General features: G+C 38.3%; 2 protein-coding genes across 3 annotated transcripts in view; one reads left to right on the top strand and one right to left on the bottom strand.

Moving 5' to 3' along the window:
• Positions 1-10,010, top strand: part of ptn (pleiotrophin) — a 30,361-nt gene extending 20,351 nt beyond the window's left edge. For both annotated transcript variants that reach the window (XM_073813735.1, XM_073813740.1), the window contains 4 exons: positions 1,798-1,889; positions 4,202-4,375; positions 5,328-5,486; positions 9,409-10,010. In XM_073813735.1, coding sequence (XP_073669836.1) covers positions 1,798-1,889; positions 4,202-4,375; positions 5,328-5,486; positions 9,409-9,467 — 484 coding nt within the window. In that variant the 3' untranslated portion in view covers positions 9,468-10,010. The remainder of the gene's footprint in view (positions 1-1,797; positions 1,890-4,201; positions 4,376-5,327; positions 5,487-9,408) is intronic.
• Positions 10,011-10,879: 869 nt separating this feature from the next.
• Positions 10,880-19,613, bottom strand: part of chrm2a (cholinergic receptor, muscarinic 2a) — an 81,026-nt gene continuing 72,292 nt past the window's right edge. Inside the window, exon 2 of the mRNA XM_065273418.2 lies at positions 10,880-19,218. Within this exon, the coding sequence (XP_065129490.1) occupies positions 17,672-19,156 (1,485 nt within the window). The 5' untranslated portion in view covers positions 19,157-19,218 and the 3' untranslated portion in view covers positions 10,880-17,671. The remainder of the gene's footprint in view (positions 19,219-19,613) is intronic.

Here is a 19,613-nt window from a genome sequence, read left to right as displayed (position 1 = left end):
TACGTCTGGGATGGCTCTATAGAGTTTCGTTTTCTCCTGCAAAAATCTGCAGGACCAATCAGCGAACAGATGGGGGTGGCTAAGAACGATGACGTTGAGGTCGTGCGTCAGTTTGAGTTGTAGTTCAGTAATGGCAGCGGAAAAAGACGTGAGAAAAGCTATTCGGTCCGTTGTTGCAAAACTGCCGAGTATACAGAAGTTAAAGCCGGAGCAAGAACCAGGTTTGCTAACTTTTGTTTGTCTGATTATTCTGACTTGTTGTTTCCGGACGGTTTCGGTGCATGATATACGTCACGACCACATGTTAGCGATTGGCTTTGGCAGATCCTGAGTGACTCTGGGCATATCCAATAGTTTTAAACTTCAACAATGGACCCTCTTTAACGGAAGTAACGCTTTGCAATGGAGCGTGGCCAGACTCTCTGTACAAATGAAATGAATGTATGAGAGTCTGGTTGGACCAGGCTAGCTAATCATGGGCGTCAGAAGCAAAAAAAAAAAAATTAATTGGGCCCCTTCGTCAATTTTTGTATACCCTACATTTTATATTTTTTATACCCAATCTCTCTATCTTTCTCTAAGTTAGTTAGAAAAATGTAAATGTGACCTCAAAAAGCGAGCACTCGGTCTTTGAAGGTAGCAGCCTCCGAAGTCTACGAAGAGAACTGAAATGAGATGTCTAGCCTTCGGAGGATCCATAATTTGCATCACCTGCTGTACGCTCCCACCACGCCTGTCAGCAGGACAGAGATGTTTCTGACTTATTAAAATTAACATGGAACCAAAAAGATATTCATTTATTTTAGAAAATATGACAAGCATCCTTCGAATTGGGATGGCCTTACTAGCCTTAAGTCGTGCGGGTATGACGCAGTCTTAGAATACTTCCTTAGAAGGTTGCAGCCTTTGAAATGGGACACAGCTAGAGTGATAAAATATTTTAAGCGTGAGCGGTTGGGTGCGAAATAGAACCGTTAGGATGAAAAAAGTCCTGTGCAGACCTAGTGGCATGGCGAAAAAAGTAAAAACACGAAAAAGAGTTTAATTTATATGGACTCTGAATGAGCCAAGTGAAATGGATTTGAGGAAGCAGCAGCATGGAAGGTTAAAGTTGTAACTGGAACGCAAAACGGAGTTTAATTTATTAGGGCATTCCTCTAGTGGAATGGATTTGACTGATGGCGCTCTGACAAGTGAACAGACATGTGCGCTAAATTAGAGAAAAAGTGGGTGGGTCCATTATCAAGTGATATTTGATGTGCTTGCTCACTGTATCTAGAGCATCTCACATAACTTTGTGGTTTGATCTGGGTTACAGTGTCTCTAAAAGGCCACTCTGTGTGGATGGGTTTAAAACAGAGCTGTTATATTTGCAAAATATAATCACTCATTGTTTCATGTTCTTGAGATTTAGTGTGATTCACATTCAACGAGAGGAAGTCTTTAACTCAAGGCAATGCAGAGTTCTTATGGGCACAGCACAGTGGAAAATCATCCGAGCAAAAAGAGGAGGAGAAACGGGGGTGTAGGGAAAGAGTTTAGGCGGCAGTAGGGAGGCTCATAAGTAATTGAAATGGAGGTGATGTCGCCGCTAGGCTGGACCGTTACTGTAACTGAAGTGCAGCCGAGCGTTTGGGATAAAATTGCTTTCTAATTATTCAATCCACCTTTACTTTTCCTCCTGAGAGTAAAGGAGAATGAGGAAGGGTCTTCTTGATGAAGCTTTGACAGTTTGATGTTTGTACTCTATTTGTTGGATTATGAGCCATGGTATTAATGTGGATTTGTTTTCCCCAGCATGCAGCAGCAGCAATGTGTGTGTGTGGCTTTATTAGCCCTCCTGGTCATCACAGTGACAACGGCAGATGGTGGTAAAACAGAGAAACAAGGTACGGTCATCGAATATTATCCCATATTTCTGTCTATTACCCCATACTGTTGTATTTAACAACACATTGTTCTGTAATAACAATTTCTTTGTGTCCCTGTCTGTCAAATCCAGACTAAAGTCTCATAATGTAATGATGAGATCAATAGCATCAAATTTTTATTTCACTTTCATCTCAATCTTTGACATGCCCTCAGTAAATATAAAAAATATCAAGGTTATATTTTTAAAGAATGTTCTTTATATTATGTAGAAAACAATAAATCATAAAAATTACTTCAGCTGGGTTTTCACAGGCAGGTTTGCATATCACCATCACCAACGCTTCACGTCACCATCGGCACCATCATGATTTTTATATAACCATGACCGCTTCAGATCACCATCACCGCTTCATATCACCATCAGTGCTTCACAGCACCATCACTGATTTACATCACCACTTTACATCACCATTAGTGTTTTCCATCATCATCACCACTTCACATCACCATCACCGCTTCACATCACCGCTTCACATCACCATCACCGCTTCACATCACCATTAGTGTTTCCCATCATCATCACCGCTTCACAGCACCATCACTGATTTACATCACCATCATCACTTTACATCACCATTAGTGTTTTCCATCATCATCACCACTTCACATCACCATCACCACTTTACATTACCATTAGTGTTTTCCATCATCATCACCACTTCATATCACCATCACCGCTTCAGATCACCATCACCGCTTCACATCACCATCACCGCTTCACATCACCATCACCGCTTCACATCACCATTAGTGTTTCCCATCACCATCACTGCTTCACATCACCATCACTGATTTACATCACCGGTTCACATCACCATTAATGTTTTACATCACCATCACCCCTTCACATCACCATCACTGCTTCACATTACCAACTGTGTTTTACATAACCATCACCCCTTCACATCACCATCACTCTTTTACATCACCAACACTGCTTTATATCAACATCACTCTTCTACATCACCATCACTGCTTTACATCACCATCACTCTTTTACATCACCAACACTGCTTTATATCAACATCACTCTTCTACATCACCATCACCCCTTCACATCACCATCACTCTTTTACATCACCAACACTGCTTTATATCAACATCACTCTTCTACATCACCATCACCCCTTCACATCACCATCACTCTTTTACATCACCAACACTGCTTTATATCAACATCACTCTTCTACATCACCATCACTGCTTTACATCACCATCACCGTTTTACATCATCGTTACTGATTTACCTCTTCATTACCACTTTACATCACCATCAGTGCTACACAATACCATCACTGATTTACATCATCATTACCACTTTACATCATCATCAGTGCTTCACAACACCATCACTGATTTACATCATCATTACAGCTTTACATCACCATCAGTGCTTCACAGCACCATCAGTGATTTACATAATCATTACTGCTTTATATCATCATCACCGCTTCACATCACCATCACTGCTTCACATCACCAATGGTGTTTTACATGACCATCAGTGCTCCACAGCACCATCACTGATTTACATCATTAGTCCTGCTGACCATCTTCACTTTTCAATATAACCATCACAGTTCCATATCACCATCACTGATTAACATCACCATCAGTGTTTTACATCATCATCACCGCTTCTCATCATCATCAGTGCTTTACAGCGCCATTACTGATTTACATCACCATCAGTCCTCCCGATCATCATCACTTTTCTATCACATCACAGCTCCATATCACCATCACTGCTTCACAGCACCATCACTGATTTACATCATTATTAGTCCTGCTGACCATCTTCACTTGTCAATATGACCATCACAGCTCCATATCACCATCACTGCTTCACATCACCATCAGTGTTTTACATCATCAACACCACTTCACATCATCATCACCACTTCACATCACCATCAGTGCTTCACAGCACCATTACTGATTTAGATCACCATTAGTCCTCCTGATCATTTTCAATTTTCTATATAACCAACACAGCTCCATATCACCACCACCACTCCATATCACCATCACCGCTTAACATCTCCATCACTGATTAACATCACCATCAGTGTTTTACATCATCATCACCACTTCTCATCATCATCAGTGCTTTACAGCACCATCACTGATTTACATCACCATCAGTCCTCCTGACCATCATCACTTTTCTATCACATCACTGCTTCATATCACCATCATGGTTCCATATCATCAATACTGCAGCGGTGTGGAACTCAGCATGTGAATATGTTTGTGGATGCTCTGACAGGTAAAAAGGAGCGTAAATCAGATTGTGGTGAGTGGCAGTGGAGTGTCTGTGTGGCTAATGAGGGTGACTGCGGTCTGGGCACGAGAGAAGGCACACGCACCGGCAATGACTGCAAACAGACCATCAAAACCCAGCGCTGCAAAATCCCCTGCAACTGGAAAAAACAGTTTGGAGGTGAAAATCCGCTCACACACACAAGTTATACATACACACATTACACACACACACACGTCTCTGTTCATCACGAGAAAGAAACTCACAGATTTATGTCCTCAGAAATGACACGTCTGCTCTGAGAGCCAGAAACAAGCTGGCAGAATAAGCGTGTGTGTGTATGAGAAAGCATATGCTACAGTCCCTTGAGATTTGTAGGTATGCACATAAACTATCAACAAACATTGGAACTGTAGGGTGTTTCTCATCAGAACTTTCTCTCCCCTGAAAACTCTAACACCCCCAGAACATCAGGCTTCACATCATAAATAAAACATGATCAGACTAAATGTTTTTTCACTGAGGATTCCTCTCGTGCAGTTCAGACTCGGCGTTTGAGTCAGTGTAGTTCAGTGTTAAAACTCTGCTGTCTTGTCTCTGTATATTTCACACTGGACTCCATTCAGGACAGCGGCTATTTAACCAGAGGGCCACCGGATGTAATTACGTTCTCTCTGGCTTTAAATATGTCATTAGAGACAATTTTGTGCTTGAATGAAGCGGTTTAAACCGCATCCAACCCGGCTGAAAGCAAGAGCTCAGAGAAGTTTAAAGAATGAGTTTGAAGAGAAATAAATTAGAGACGTACAGAATAATGCCTTAAGTGTGATACATCTTCTCATTAGCTGAAGATAAATAAATTCTGTGAATTTATTTTATTTTTAATGAAAAAACGATTTTGTCTCATGAGAATAAAATGATTCAAATCTTTGTCTAGGAAAATAATGTCTTGTAGTCAATAAAGTTTATTATGTTACTTATAGAGTCATGTACTGATGTATATTCTCACAAATTCACCGTGACTGCAACACATTTTATTTTATTGCCCTGAAACCAATGCATGCTGTTTATACTTGTTTGTTTTGCACACTTTTCTTTGCATTTATGTGGTGCATGCCATTGTCTTTGGCAGGTGAATGTAAATATGAGTTTGAGGCATGGGGTGAGTGTGACTCCAGCACAGGAATGAAGACACGCATCGGTATGCTAAAGCGAGCGCTGATGGACGCCAACTGTCCAAACACCGTCAATGCTACTAAACCCTGTGCAAAACCCAAGAGCAAACCGCAAGGTGCCTACACACACAAACACACACTAACAGCTCTCCTTTCTGATCTAACACTTTTGTAAAAAATTGCTTTAGATGGTGTGACCTTATGTTGAGTCTCTCGAGCACATGAGCTGTCTTAAGAAAAACACACTTCTATACCATATCCCATAATGCATTGCTATCAACTTAAACTTTAATTCCCAGGCAGGCTAAATGTAAAATGTTTTGCTCTTCATCTGATCAGGCTTTAAAAGCCATTTAACACAAAACTAAATGAAAAATGTTTTAAAAAACCATTTATTTATGGTATTTATGGTAGCTACTCACTAAAATAAACATGCAAAATCATGTGACAAGCAAGGGCACAGGAAGTAGGGGTGCTGGGGGTGCTGCAGCAACCCCTGATTTCATAGGATTGTAAATGCAACACAATTTATATTTATTCATTAGGAGTGTCTATTTAAAAGTGCAGATAACTAAAGTTTATAACAGTGGTCGTCATCCTCAGTGGTGTGTATAGTAAAGCATGTGGTTCACGAAACTGGCTTTTGACGCAATTTCCCTGGTTCGAATCCACCTTTTGCTGACCTTGCTCGTCTGCTGTTTCTTATTCACATATCACACCAAAAAAAGGCATTTTTTTTTCAATAAAAATCAAGAAATGCTTTGAAAAGTGGAAATAAAGGACCGTAAGAGTTCAATACAAATTTAAGTATTTATTGTGTAAGGCTGAGGGTTTGAGTAGGGATGGCTTTTATCCTACCAATAATTCAACATCTGTTGAATAATTTTAATTGTAACAATTTAAACTCACTGTTATTATTGCATCCTGTTAATGTACAGATATAAGTGTGCAAATGAAGATACGAGATAACGTTTTTAAATTTTTAACTAATATCAAACTGCAGTTGGTTTGTCTTGATTTAAGCCTTCATAACTAAAAAATACAGCTAAGTAGCACAATAAAAATAAATAAAGAATGAAGTATATTCATGTTTAAATTCATTGCATACTGGAAACGCTATAATATTTTCATTTTTATATAATAAAATTTTATATTTATATAATAGTGCATAGTATTCAGTGAACCAGTATTTCATTTTAAACAAGTTATAGAAATAAATACAATCTCTATAGTTATCCATTGTGATCTATGGTCTCGGATTTGAAGAAAACACTGTTGTTGTAAAGAATGCATTTCATCTTTGTGACAAAATAGATTTATGTGTTTTTAGCTACAGTTGAACTGTAGAAGTGATGAGATTAAAAGGTTAAACAGAAATATTGATCCACACACACTTTTCTTCCTGTCAAAAGATTAAATGTTGATGAATTTGTGTTTGTGGTAATAGCTGAAGGCAGTTTTGTCTGGTCAGTGTGTAGTGTAGTATAGATGTAGTTACAGTGTTGAATGCTATAGAGTCTGTGCATTTCACACTATTTGCTTGTTAAGTCTGACCTCCGGGTCCAATCGATCTCAAATGCTATAGGGATATAACAAAAAATCATAATGCAAAACTACCAAAAACACACTATCCTAATTTTATCTCCATAACAAAATCTGAGCTGACCAGACATGAAATCATGGATAAGGATTTTTTATGAATTATTAATATATTGCTGTTAGTGATTCCTTGAGCCTGGAGACTGCATTTAAGCTTAAATGTGTGATATAAATAAATAATGCTCATAAACATTTGTTTAAATAATATCTTCTATTGAAATAAGTGGAGGTTTGGACCTGGAAACTTAACAAGCGGATACCTGTACATTAGAGTCTCCTTATAATATATTTTCAATGCCTTTTGTATTTGCATCATAACAAACATCAGTTTTCAGTCTGAAAGTTTCCCATTTATTTTTAGCCACAAATTCACACACACACATGCATGCATACACGCACACACACGCACGCACGCACGCACACACACACACACACACACACACACACAAAAAAAAATACACTTTATTAGTAAAGGTTTCTGAAAGAATTAAAGCGTTGTGATTGGAGTTTGTTTGGATGATGTGGACAGCAGACAGCAGGTGTCAGTGAGTCATGGCATCCACAAGCTGTTTTATTACCATAATGTGAATTTCTGAATAAAACCGAACAGTCTGAGATCCATCAGGAAGGTGAAACGTATAGGACGTGTGTGTGTGTTTGCGTGCGTGTATGTGGGGGCTGAAGAAGGGGCTTGTTTTAGGAGAGAGTTTTACATTTTTGTAAAAGATTGCAAAGACAAAATGTATTTTATGTAAAATAATTTGCACTAATGAATGAATCATCCGTTATATGATCCAAAAGGTAAGACAGAGAATGAGGTTACAGATGGGAGATAGATTTGTCTCTGTAGTGAATCTGATGGGTCTTGTGCGTTTGTCAAATTTATCAGTATTTTAAGCTGAATTTTGATCTGAAACTACATGCAAAGTCTCCCGAGTTATGAAAGAGCAGTCTGTGAGCTAGAGCGTTTGTCTGTGGGTATGCCGTAGCAGTAACGGTGTGTTTGTGTGATATCGCAGGGGTAACACAGGTGCGTCTGTGTCCTTTCAGCATGCCAGCAAACAGAGGACAGAGGTGATTAGAAACTCTATTCCCTATGGATAAACCGGAAACACACAAACGTCAGGGTGAGATGGGTGTTGTCACCCGGGTCTGTTTGAGGTGATAAGAGAAAAGGCAGAGGGGATTGTGGTGGTGCCACTGTTACAGACGGATGAGCAGAGAGATGGAGAACAGCTAAAGGCTATCTCACCTCGCGCGTCCCTCGGTACGGCAGGCCAAGGGAACATCACATCGCCCGCGCCCATATTCACAATGAGACAATACATTGCTGAGCAGGGGGATTTTCTTAAGCTTTGATTGGCTGGATTCGCGGACAAAGACTCGAACGCCAGAGATGTGAATGAAACTGCAATAATGTGAAGCCCGAACCCATTTCTGTCTGTTAAATGTCATGTGAGATGATTTGGCTTGTATTAAAGGGTAATTCTCGAATATTTGTCATGAGCGGATCTATTCGGTTTATAAGATGCTGACGTGAAGGAAGTGTGTGTCTGTGTATGTGTGTGCGTGCATGTGGGTGTGAATAAACAAACATTTTTATGACTGTGTCTACCTGACCTGTGCTTTCTCTGATATCACACCTCTATATTGTAATGACATTTAACACAATGTGCACTGTATGAGTAAAATGTAGAAACACTTACTGGATATATGGTGTACTTGTATATGGTAAATTATATTTCATATAATTAGTAAAAATAAACTAGTGCAAGTATAATATTGTGTGTTTAATCCATCTTACTTATGTCAAGTCACTTTTAATTATGTTACACTTGCAGAAAACAGGAAAATTATATATATATATATCAACATCATGAAGTGCACCCCAGCATCACACACACCTACATAATTGAAATATTGACGTCATTAAGATTATATTAATCATAAGATATACTAACAGAAATTTGTTGGATGTATGTGCATTAAGACTAACTGATCTTAATGTAGATACAATATAACACAGCACAGATAATTTTTGCTATACGGTCATGTAAGTTAAAGTTCTCAGGTATTTTGATTGGCATGTGTGAAAACTCAAGAGTTAAATTTGTGGCAGGTACAGACACGACTGCAGACAGATGGTGTTTTTGAGATAATTGATGTAATGAGTTTGATCAACAGGTGATTCACACTAACCTTCTCTTTATCTTTTCATCTAATATGTTAATTAAAGTCAAGGATCATTTCCGATTTCTGATGAGTTTTCCTGAGGTGATTAACAGACATAATATAACAATAAAATCATTTCAGGTGAATGAAAAAAACAAGAAATTACTATAGATTTAGGACTGTTTAAGATCGATTTATATGAGGGCATAATTGATGTGAATAAATATAATAATTTTCTCCTAAATCTGGGTTCATCTTGATCTACAGACTCACAGAAGCAGAAGCCAAAGCGGGACGGAAAGAAGGATCGAAACCCAACAGACTAGAGGAGACAAGAGGAGAAGTTACACCTCCTCATGCAGGATATATACCGTACACACCTGCCTTTATATGAGGGAAAGAGATTTTTATTTCTGTAGAGTAGACAATACATAGAGCTTGTATAGTCTTATCTTGCTGAACAAATACGACATACAGATGAAAAAATATCTACTAAAATCTTATGCTTAAATTGTAATGTTATACTAAACTTATGGAATATCAAATCAGGACTGGACATTTAACTATTTAACTTATAATCTTTTAATCCCTCATGACTTCAAGTCTATGCATGACTTGTACAGTACTGTTTTTTACTGATAGTAAAGTTCATAGTTAACTGGGTGATGAGACTGAGTTGTTATGCAGTGAAATATACTACTGTAGGTGATGTACTGAATACGGCACACTGTACACTGATCTGTTTAAATGAAACGGTGGTTATTATTCCCTTTATAAAGTTTTTTTTTTTGCCACTGGTGATGACCTCACCAGTTTAATGTAAGCGACATCTAACAACCATCTTGGAAATAAAATAGCTGTATAAAATATGGCTTTTGTGTGTGTTTTAAATAAATATTGACAGATGTAATGAATTATTATTGGTTCATCACACCGGTAGCGGAAGGTCAATTCACATGCATTGCATTGTTGGATTCAATATTCTTCAGGGTATGACACGATTACATACAATGTGCATACTGTGAACAAAATACTACATACTTCAGCTATAGAAGAAATAGTATAGTAATATGGAATAAGGGTTAAAGTTAGATTTTGATATACCGAACTGACAGTGTTGGGGGTAGTGCATTACAAGTCACGTGCATTACGTAATAATATTACTTTTCTGAAGTAACGAGTAAAGTAACGCATTACTTTTTAAATGTACACATTAATATTTGAGTTACTTTTTTAGTTTAATTAATTTGATTTAAAATAATTATGTACTGAATTAAGCTAAACATAGTCACATTATGCACTCTATGCGTACACACCTGTGTGGGAACAGTTTGAGTCAGAAACTGAGATGGGAGTCCGGAGCTCGAACAGTATCAGCCAAGAAACGCAAAAGTAACTAAAAGTAATGTAAGAATTACCTTCAACGAAAAGTAATGCAATAAGTTACTTTTTTGGGAGTAACTTACTATTGTAATGCATTACTTTTAAAAGTAACTTTCCCCAATACTGCGAGCTGAACGTCTTCTGCTGTAACACACAGTTAATCAAGTTAAACTCATATGAAATATGCATAATTGATTTCTTATGGATTTATCTTAATGGAAGAATGTCCTAGTGAATAAAACCTCTCATTATTCATTCTTTTACTCAGTCGGTCTATAAATGAACATTATTTTGCATTTGTGTGCAGTTGTGTTGCTCTTTTATTGACTGAAATAATACAGACAGGGTGATTCATCATTAACATCTTTATTTGCTAGAATTCTTCTCCAAAAGTATTTGGCACAATACAGCAAATCTTATAAACACAATTTGTTACCATTTTATCGCATCAATTATCAACAATCCAGAATGCCGTTTCGACCGTTGCCCTAATAAAGATCAAGAACATTCATATTTATTATTAAACACATGTATTTACACTTCATCTGTGCTACACATAGAATGTCCACTATATATTATAATACAAATATTAAGATGATGACAAAGCACACATCTACTGTTTGGAAGTCACAACTTACAGTGAATAAAAATCACATGACACGCGTAGCAATGAAAAATAAACAATATTATTTACACCGGCCTCCCACGTGCCCCCATCTGGGTGTATGTATATGTATATATACTGTACAATTTCACCAGCCTGTGCCCCGTAACCCAAAGTCCAGCTGAAAAAATCATATATTTTTGGTATACTGATAAAACCAACAGCTCGTGTGAGGCAGGTCAGAACGCATTCATCTCTTCTGCCTGTGCTGGTTTTTAAATTGTTGCTCTATGTACAGACAGATGTCTTTGGCCGATGTAACACGTCTCACTGTTTTCAGCATCCTGCACCATGAGCTTGTCAAATAAAAGTAGTTCAGCTTTAAAAATAATTGTTTTAATTCTTTGCACAACAGTCAGTGCACGGCCCGTTTGTGTGAAACATACACTACGCAATGTGTTTCACACCTCATATCTCAACACAAATACATGCATTGCTGCATTTGGCACTATAACATATACAGTATGAGTGTAAACTGCTTTCTAGCAGCAGTACTTTATCCTGATCAAGTTAGTAATATGACATAGGTAGGGATGTTACCTAAATAACAACACATCTTTTATTGCCACAGATATTTGAAGGAAACTCTGTCATGCCCCAGAGAATTGAGTTTTTTACCGTCACAGACACACAAGGGCAAATGTTAAACATTTTCCTTGAGATGTGGTGGTCAAGCGTTTCTCTCTGTATTCACATACTTGAGAAGAGTCGGTTTCTGGCCCGAAGCACGTTAACTCTGTCATCCTCAATTCACCATTAATGAGCCAAAAAGGAAAAAAAAATACACCAACTTTAAAGTCAAACGTGTGAAGAATTCTGGTTTAGTTGCTATGGCCACCAACAAGTTAAAGTGATTTTTTCACACTGTCGTCTGTCTGCTTTCTCTCTTGGTGTAATGTATGGCTTGGTTCTTTAAAAATTCTAATCAGATCAAACTTTCCACTTATATTTACATATTGATAAAAGATTATAGTAAAAATATGACTATTGTTTGATAAAGGCTACTCATTGGGACTGTAGTATTTCTTATATTGGAAATTTTTTATGGTTTGTATATTGTTTATCTGTTTTTAGTGATCATTGGATAGTTTTGTGTCTTTGTCAGCCGCTCTGATGACCTCCAACATACGACATTTCTTACACACGTCTCCAAATTTGCACACAACCCCCCCACACAAATATACACACACATACTATTTAGACACTCCTGGAATGATACGTATAAATACATAAGTACTGTAAGTATGTGCTGTATTTCTGCACTGATGTCTGGGTCATGAGACTACAAATTTCACATAGACAACATGTGTGACCAGCACACACACACCACAAACATTGAAACACACACACACACACACACACACACACACACACACACATGCACGCACAAGCGCACACACATACACACACAAAGCAAATACTTTTAAGTGTTTGTGCTCACAGACAAAAAGTTTTTAAAAGAAAGAAATATTTACAGCTAAACTTATAACAAGCGCTAGACACGCAAACCCCCACAATAAATCATAAATCTTTCTCGTGTGATACTTTCAAATAAAACAATACACCCACGTCAGCTTAAAAAAAAGAACACTGAAATAACTTCATTAAATAAACTCAGTAACAGATCTGAAAACACACTCAAGCCCTTTTTGTATAAATTGTGCTGTCAGCTTACTCAAGAGGATGATGATGATGGTGGTGGGATGAAGATGAGATGAGCTCCCTGAACATCACAGTACACACAACCAATCAGATATAGCATGTGTGTGTGTAGAGTAAAACATACACAGACGTCTGTGCTCATATCTCACAGATGTCAGGAACATCTTTGGAAAAAAATAACTTTTAGAACATCAAAAGATATTGTGTAAATAATAAATGGAGTTTACACCGTGATAGGGGTTGTTGTTTTACTTTCAGATTTAGTGCAGTAAACACAATAGTACATGCTTGTGGTGGTACAATACTTAAATAAACCTATAAATAACCTTTATAAGTAGACTTTTGATGTAGACCACACATAGCAGTGACCTCATGAAGCTTATAGACCTGCTGTGCTTTGTAAATCTAACAGTGTCTCTGTATCTTCTTATCGCTATGTGAAGAACAGAGCGAGTGTATTAGATGAGTGTCTCTCCATGTAAGGATGGGGTCAGAGGAGAGGGTGTTTAACTCCCAGATCTCTTTCTGAACACTTAATCTGACACCTGCATTATCTCTCTTACATGTAGCTAATAGCACAACACCAGCGGGCATCTGTCACCACCTCTGACCTCCATCACAGAGAGATTAAACACATACATGCTCCGTACCAGATGACAATCCCTCATCTGAAGTGTAAAGGACTTCATCACAACACTAAAGCATTAGTTCTACATCCAGATAAGATGATGTTTAATTTTAAACAAGTATATTTCATAAAGAAAAGCCTTTATACTTTTGGCAGACACTTATCTAAAATGACTTTGCATTTTTATCAGTAACCAAGGGAATTGAACCCCATGCATGACCTTCACACTGCTGCCACTTAAATAGTCTTAGGCCACCACCAGCTGTTTTAGCAGTGTAGAGGTTTTAATGTTCATCCATATTTATTTTTTGCAAGATACAAACAGAAAATACAGGAAACATTTCAAAACAATATTTGGAAAAAAGAAATGTCTTCAGGTAAAAGCAGAGTACTTAAGTATTTTTACTTTCTACATAAAAGTACATTTTCAATTATTCGTATTTTATTAGTGTTTTTCTTTGGAAAACATACATTCCAAAACATATTATCATCATTTTTACTCCACTACATTTCATAATTTCACGTTTTTGGTTTATATTTAATATTTAAGTACATTAAACATCTAGTAATTTTTTTGTACTTTTACTTAAGTAAAAAATATTTTCGTACTTTTACTCAAGAAAGTAAAAGTACACAATTTTTATGTAATAAGGCATTAAATCAACTTTAATATGCAATATATTATGAATACACAGTATGATTCTATGCTTTAGAATGTAGTGAACATTTTTTAGTAAAAAAAGTAATTTTTTTCCCAAGACAAACACTCTGATAAAGCACAGATGCTTGGAAAATGTAACTAAAATACGTAAGTATTATACACCTCAGTATTTCATGGGACCTCTCTTGGCACTAAACACATCTTGAACTTTTTTGAGGAGACTGAAGTGCTTAATCGCATTAGAAATAGAAATTAGGATTTCATTTCATTTCGGTTTAAGAGATCCTGCACTGTAAAAAATACTTGCTGCCTTAAAATTTTTTGTTAAATCAACTCAGATTTACAAGTCATGTCAACAGAGATGAGTTGTCACAACTTATAAAATATAGTTGAGAAAAGTCAACTTAATTTTATTAGTTATAACAACGTACCTGTAGTTATAACAACTCATATCTAGTCAATATAAATAATAGTATGTTAAAATGACTTGTAAATCCAGGTTGATTTTAAGGCAGCAAAGTATTTTTTACAGTGTGCTGGTTATTGCGCAAGTGTAAGGAGAGAATTTCTTTTCTTTTTGTTATAAATTTCAAGTATTTTCAGTTTGTATTCAAATAAAGAGACTGAGAAATATTTATAAGGTCATCATTATACCATAAACATAAACAACAAATCTAATGGTGGCCTAAGACTTTTGTACTGTACTTTTTTGAATATATGTAAATGTGGACACAGCAGTAATACTTTAATCAAAGAATAATATCGCTGTGCATGTTATACTCTGACACGCACACACACACACACACACACGCACGCACACACAGAGAGAGCAGTGACAACATTATGTGAATCACCTCTATAACAATACTACTTTAAAAGTTTTGGTTATAGAGCTGAAAGAAAAATATGATAATGCAAGAAAAAATAAGGATTCATCCACTTACAAAAATGTACATTGGTAACCACCAAAATATCAAGAATAATTTACAAAGGAAAGAAAAATCCCAAATAAGAACACTTTACAGTAATACCTCAATTGTTTCTCATATTAGATAACAATAAGACAAAAAATGAGAGCAAATGAAAACCTTTAAGTCTAGTGCTTTGTCTCCGGCAAAATACATCTCCAATGATCTCACACATCTCAAACAAGATCTGAAACAATGTGCTCAGATTTACCCTTGAGAAGTGTGGAGATATGAACTGCTATATGGTAAAACAGAGGCAATGTATTATTAACACTCTGACAGCTTTTGAAAAAGTTGCTTTATTTATTGTTTTATGGTTAATCATTATGATTCCACAAAAAATAATTGTAGCATATTTGGTATTTTTGCAAAAACTATGGTTACCACTGTACATTGATGTAAGTGTCTTTAACCACGTGAGACTCTGAACATTTGTAGATTTCAGTTTCAGAATTACAGTAATCATCAACCGCAGAAAGTACAAGAGCATCCCCTAAACAAACAAGACATCAAAGCTCATCTCTCGGCTTGAGATCTACAGTATTCCCTCAACATTCATCACTGTCATGTCTGAGCTGCACGTCTCTGATCAACGGATTGATTGATCCCATAATCTTCTGCTTTAGGCAGGATTCTGTATGTCTGATTTTAATGAATCAAAACTGACGTATGGTGACACAGTGGCTCGTGATGAGATGAGAAAGCTTATATACTTTAGCCCTTTAAATTCACAAGGCCAAAACCTGTGATTTAGTTTAAACCCCTTTCCGGGGTGATCAATCACACAAACACACACACACACGCGTGCATACACAAACATACACAAACAGCTTTGGGAGACAGGAGCAAAATTCCCAAAACAAACAAAGCGCCTGCAGGCACATCATGAAGTGAGAGATCAGAGTATGATCGGGTCATTAGAGCGGCACGTGTACGCAGACTACACAAAAGGGTACGTTTTCAGCGTCTCATGTCATTTACAATGAGCCAAAAATCGTTTGGCCTTTTAATAAGAACTCTGAGAGGTGTTTTACGGTTTGGCCACTAACTATGGAGTATTAGATGTAAATTACCACACTTTTCGCTCTGTATGTGGCTGGTGTTTTCATTTTTCAGCTCAGCCACGAGTGAACTGTTTTGTGTAAATGCAAAGCAGAGGTGAGCTGGATGCTAATGTGTGCGTGTCTGTGAGAGCCTCTTTATCCTGCATGTCTGCTCACTTTAAAAGGTTTAGATTTGCATCCCCAGAGCCCCCGAGCACTCAAAACTCATCCACTTTAACATACGGGACAGCCGAGAGCCTCTCCACATCTCTCGTTGCTCTCTGAGAGAACACACACACACACACACCCGGCACCGGCTACCTGTCGCAACACTCCATTTGATCCAAACTTTAAGTCAATGTCAAACTGAAAATCGTTCCTGTCATTTTGTGCAGGATTTATTAGTGCACGTTATTCCAAAATAAAAATGTCTTTTTACATTTTTTTTTAAGTACTAATTCACACATGCCTCTCTTCTGTGATGCATCAGATACTTTTCATCTCACATTTATATTGTAAAATATTGTGAAATACATCAGTACAGAAGTGAAATGACTATAAATGAGCTTCAACAGACATTCTATTCAAATCAACCTCTCCGACATCATTCAGCATGCTAGCACACACTCAACACAAATACACTACGTCATTATGTACTGTACACTTATATACAGGTAATGATTTTATACTGAAGCTCAAACACATTTGGTTTGGATCTTCAGTCAGCCCTGTGTCCCTTATTTGTGTATTACTGTATAGTACAGACTCTAATCTGACCAACTGAATTATTTGTCATTTTAGCAATGAATCAAATAGTTGAGCAGTTCATTTCCTTCTTTTGAGACATGCATCACATCTATGTGTGTAAAGTGCTACAATAATATTATCTATAAAAAAACAATGAACACACACACACACGCACACACACATAACAGGCCCAGACTTTTGTGTTTCTGCAGTGGTTTCAAAAGAAAATCTGTCGACTGGGTATAAACCCAATTTTTAAACTGTGTTAAATGGAGCTGAGCGTATTCCAGCCTTATTGGTAACTGAAAGCGTAATGAGATTCACCAAACAAGGATCTGGGGATTCGTAAAACTTTGTGAATGACGGGTCTGGAGAAATTTTGCAGAGTTGTGGGGTAGATTCACTTTTCAATCTCACTCTTTAATGGCCGTTCACACTAACAGCGATTTGCAGCGGCTGGAAGTCACTCATTTTCAATGAGAGCTGGCAATTGACACTGACATACCAGCGATGTGAGAAAATTGAGCAGAGTTCAGCTTTATGTAAATGAGCAGGCACATGATGCACGGACTACGGTGGGATTTATACAGCTGCATATCGCGGCTACCTACGAGACTCTGTGACTTCCAGCCGTTGTCGATGGGAACAAGCCTTCGGACAGTCACACGATCATTCGTTTTCACGTATACACACAGTCACACATACCTTTTTCACAAAACACACATGTAAAATATAGAAATACATGCATGCAAACGCACACACATACACTGCTGCTCATCGAGTGGAGCGTATATTTTTATACTGACAGAGCAGCAGTTGTTTGAATGTCTTTTTGAAGGTGATGTTGCACAGGGCGTAGCAGGCGGGGTTGATGGTGCTGTTGATGTAACAGAGCCAGTATCCAATGGTCCACACCGTGTTGGGAATACAGCTGGAGCAGAAGGTATTAATGAGGACCATCACATTGTAGGGCGTCCACGTAGCCACAAACGCCACCAGGATGGCCATGATGGTGCGCGTCACCTTCTTTTCCCGAGAGGACGGCGCTTTTTTCTTCTTGGGCGGCTGCTTGGTCATCTTAACGATCTTCCTCGCCACGTGGTTCTGCCTCTCGGTTGCTGGAACGATCTCCACTGTCGCATTCGAGGGAGCGTAACAATCTCCTTTGGGCGATTTGGTGATGATCTTGATGCAAGTAAGTTTGGAACCTCCAGGCTTGGCGCGGTGCCTGACGGGAGCCTGGCCGTCATTGGCTGTAGACAGTGCCGCTTCATCTTTTTGATTCGTTATGGCTCCGCTGCCTGAGGTGGAATCGTTGGAGCTTTCTTTCTCCTCCGCGGGAATGCAGTTACCTCCTACTGCCTCCTCCGCTTCCACTTCTCCGCTGGCAGTAGACGGTGCTTTGCCGTTCTGAAGTTTGGCGTCGTGCTGGTTGGCCGCGTCATCTGTGATCTGGGTCTGACCTCGATCCGCTTCCTCGGCCGGCACGTTGTTGTTGGTAGGTTTGTTGGTGGTGTTTTCGCGAGTCTGACTCGGAGAAGCAACGTCGGGGATGGCGCCCGACGGCTTCCGGTTGTCTTTCTTGACACGGCTCTTACTGGCCCGGGAGATCTGCCAGTACAGCACCATCATAATGATGACCGGTAGGTAAAAAGCGGCTATGGCCGTGCCGAACGTGACCGCCGCGTTCGAAAAGAACTGAATGTAGCACTCTTTCTCTGGCACTGTTCGCCCACCGACGATAAACTGCCAGAACAGGATGGCTGGGGCCCAGAGGATAAAGGACAACACCCAGGCGGCAGCAATCATCATCCCCGCCATTTTGGTCGTCCTCTTTACTGGGTAGCTTAGCGGCTTGGTGACACAAAAGTAACGATCAAAGCTGATAATCAAAAGGTTCATGACTGAAGCGTTGCTCACCACATAGTCCAACGCTAACCACAAATCACACACAACAGGCCCAAGTGGCCAGTATCCAATTACAATGTAGACTGTATACAAGTTCATAGAGCAGAGGCCAATGATGAGGTCAGCACAGGCCAGGCTAAACAGGAAGTAGTTGTTGACAGTCTGCAGGCTTCTGTTCACTTTGATGGAGAGCATGACCAGAATGTTCCCGATCACAGTGACCAGACTAAGTGAGCCGGCCACCAGTACAATGAACACCACCTCCACTGTCTTATATGGACTCTCGTCCACTGTCTCTGTCGTCTCGTTGCCATCAGATGCATTCCAGAAGGTGAAGTTTATTGTATCCATGGTGTCCGGACACGGGTACAGCTGGTCTGTTTCCTATAGGCAGGACTTGTGATTTCAGGCACCTGCATGAGAGAGAAAAAGAAATACTGATTTAATATTTAACAAATGATTTCGATTGATGAACATATGGGATTCAGTGCAAAGACAAACATTTATGTGATAGTAATATAATTAACTGCACGGATAATAATTAATACAAATGAAAACAGTTTATTATTTTATTATTAACTGTGAAATGTCAAAACAGGTACAGCGCTAAGCATTTTAATAAGATACAAAGATAACGGTCTTTATTTAATTAATTTAACTTACAAACATTACTGTCTTTATTTATTTATTTTAAGCACAAAATTGCCTCTAGAGCGCGTGCGCGCTGCGGGCGGTCTTGTGAGCAGAAAGCGCGCTAAACTAATGACGTGTGTTACAACAACAACTGATGATAATATTATAATCCGGA

Source organism: Paramisgurnus dabryanus, chromosome 1, assembly GCF_030506205.2.
Source record: "Paramisgurnus dabryanus chromosome 1, PD_genome_1.1, whole genome shotgun sequence".
NCBI classification, from domain to species: domain Eukaryota; kingdom Metazoa; phylum Chordata; class Actinopteri; order Cypriniformes; family Cobitidae; genus Paramisgurnus; species Paramisgurnus dabryanus.
The sequence above is the reverse complement of the archived record's forward strand: the minus strand, read 5'-3'. Positions and strand labels throughout refer to the sequence as shown.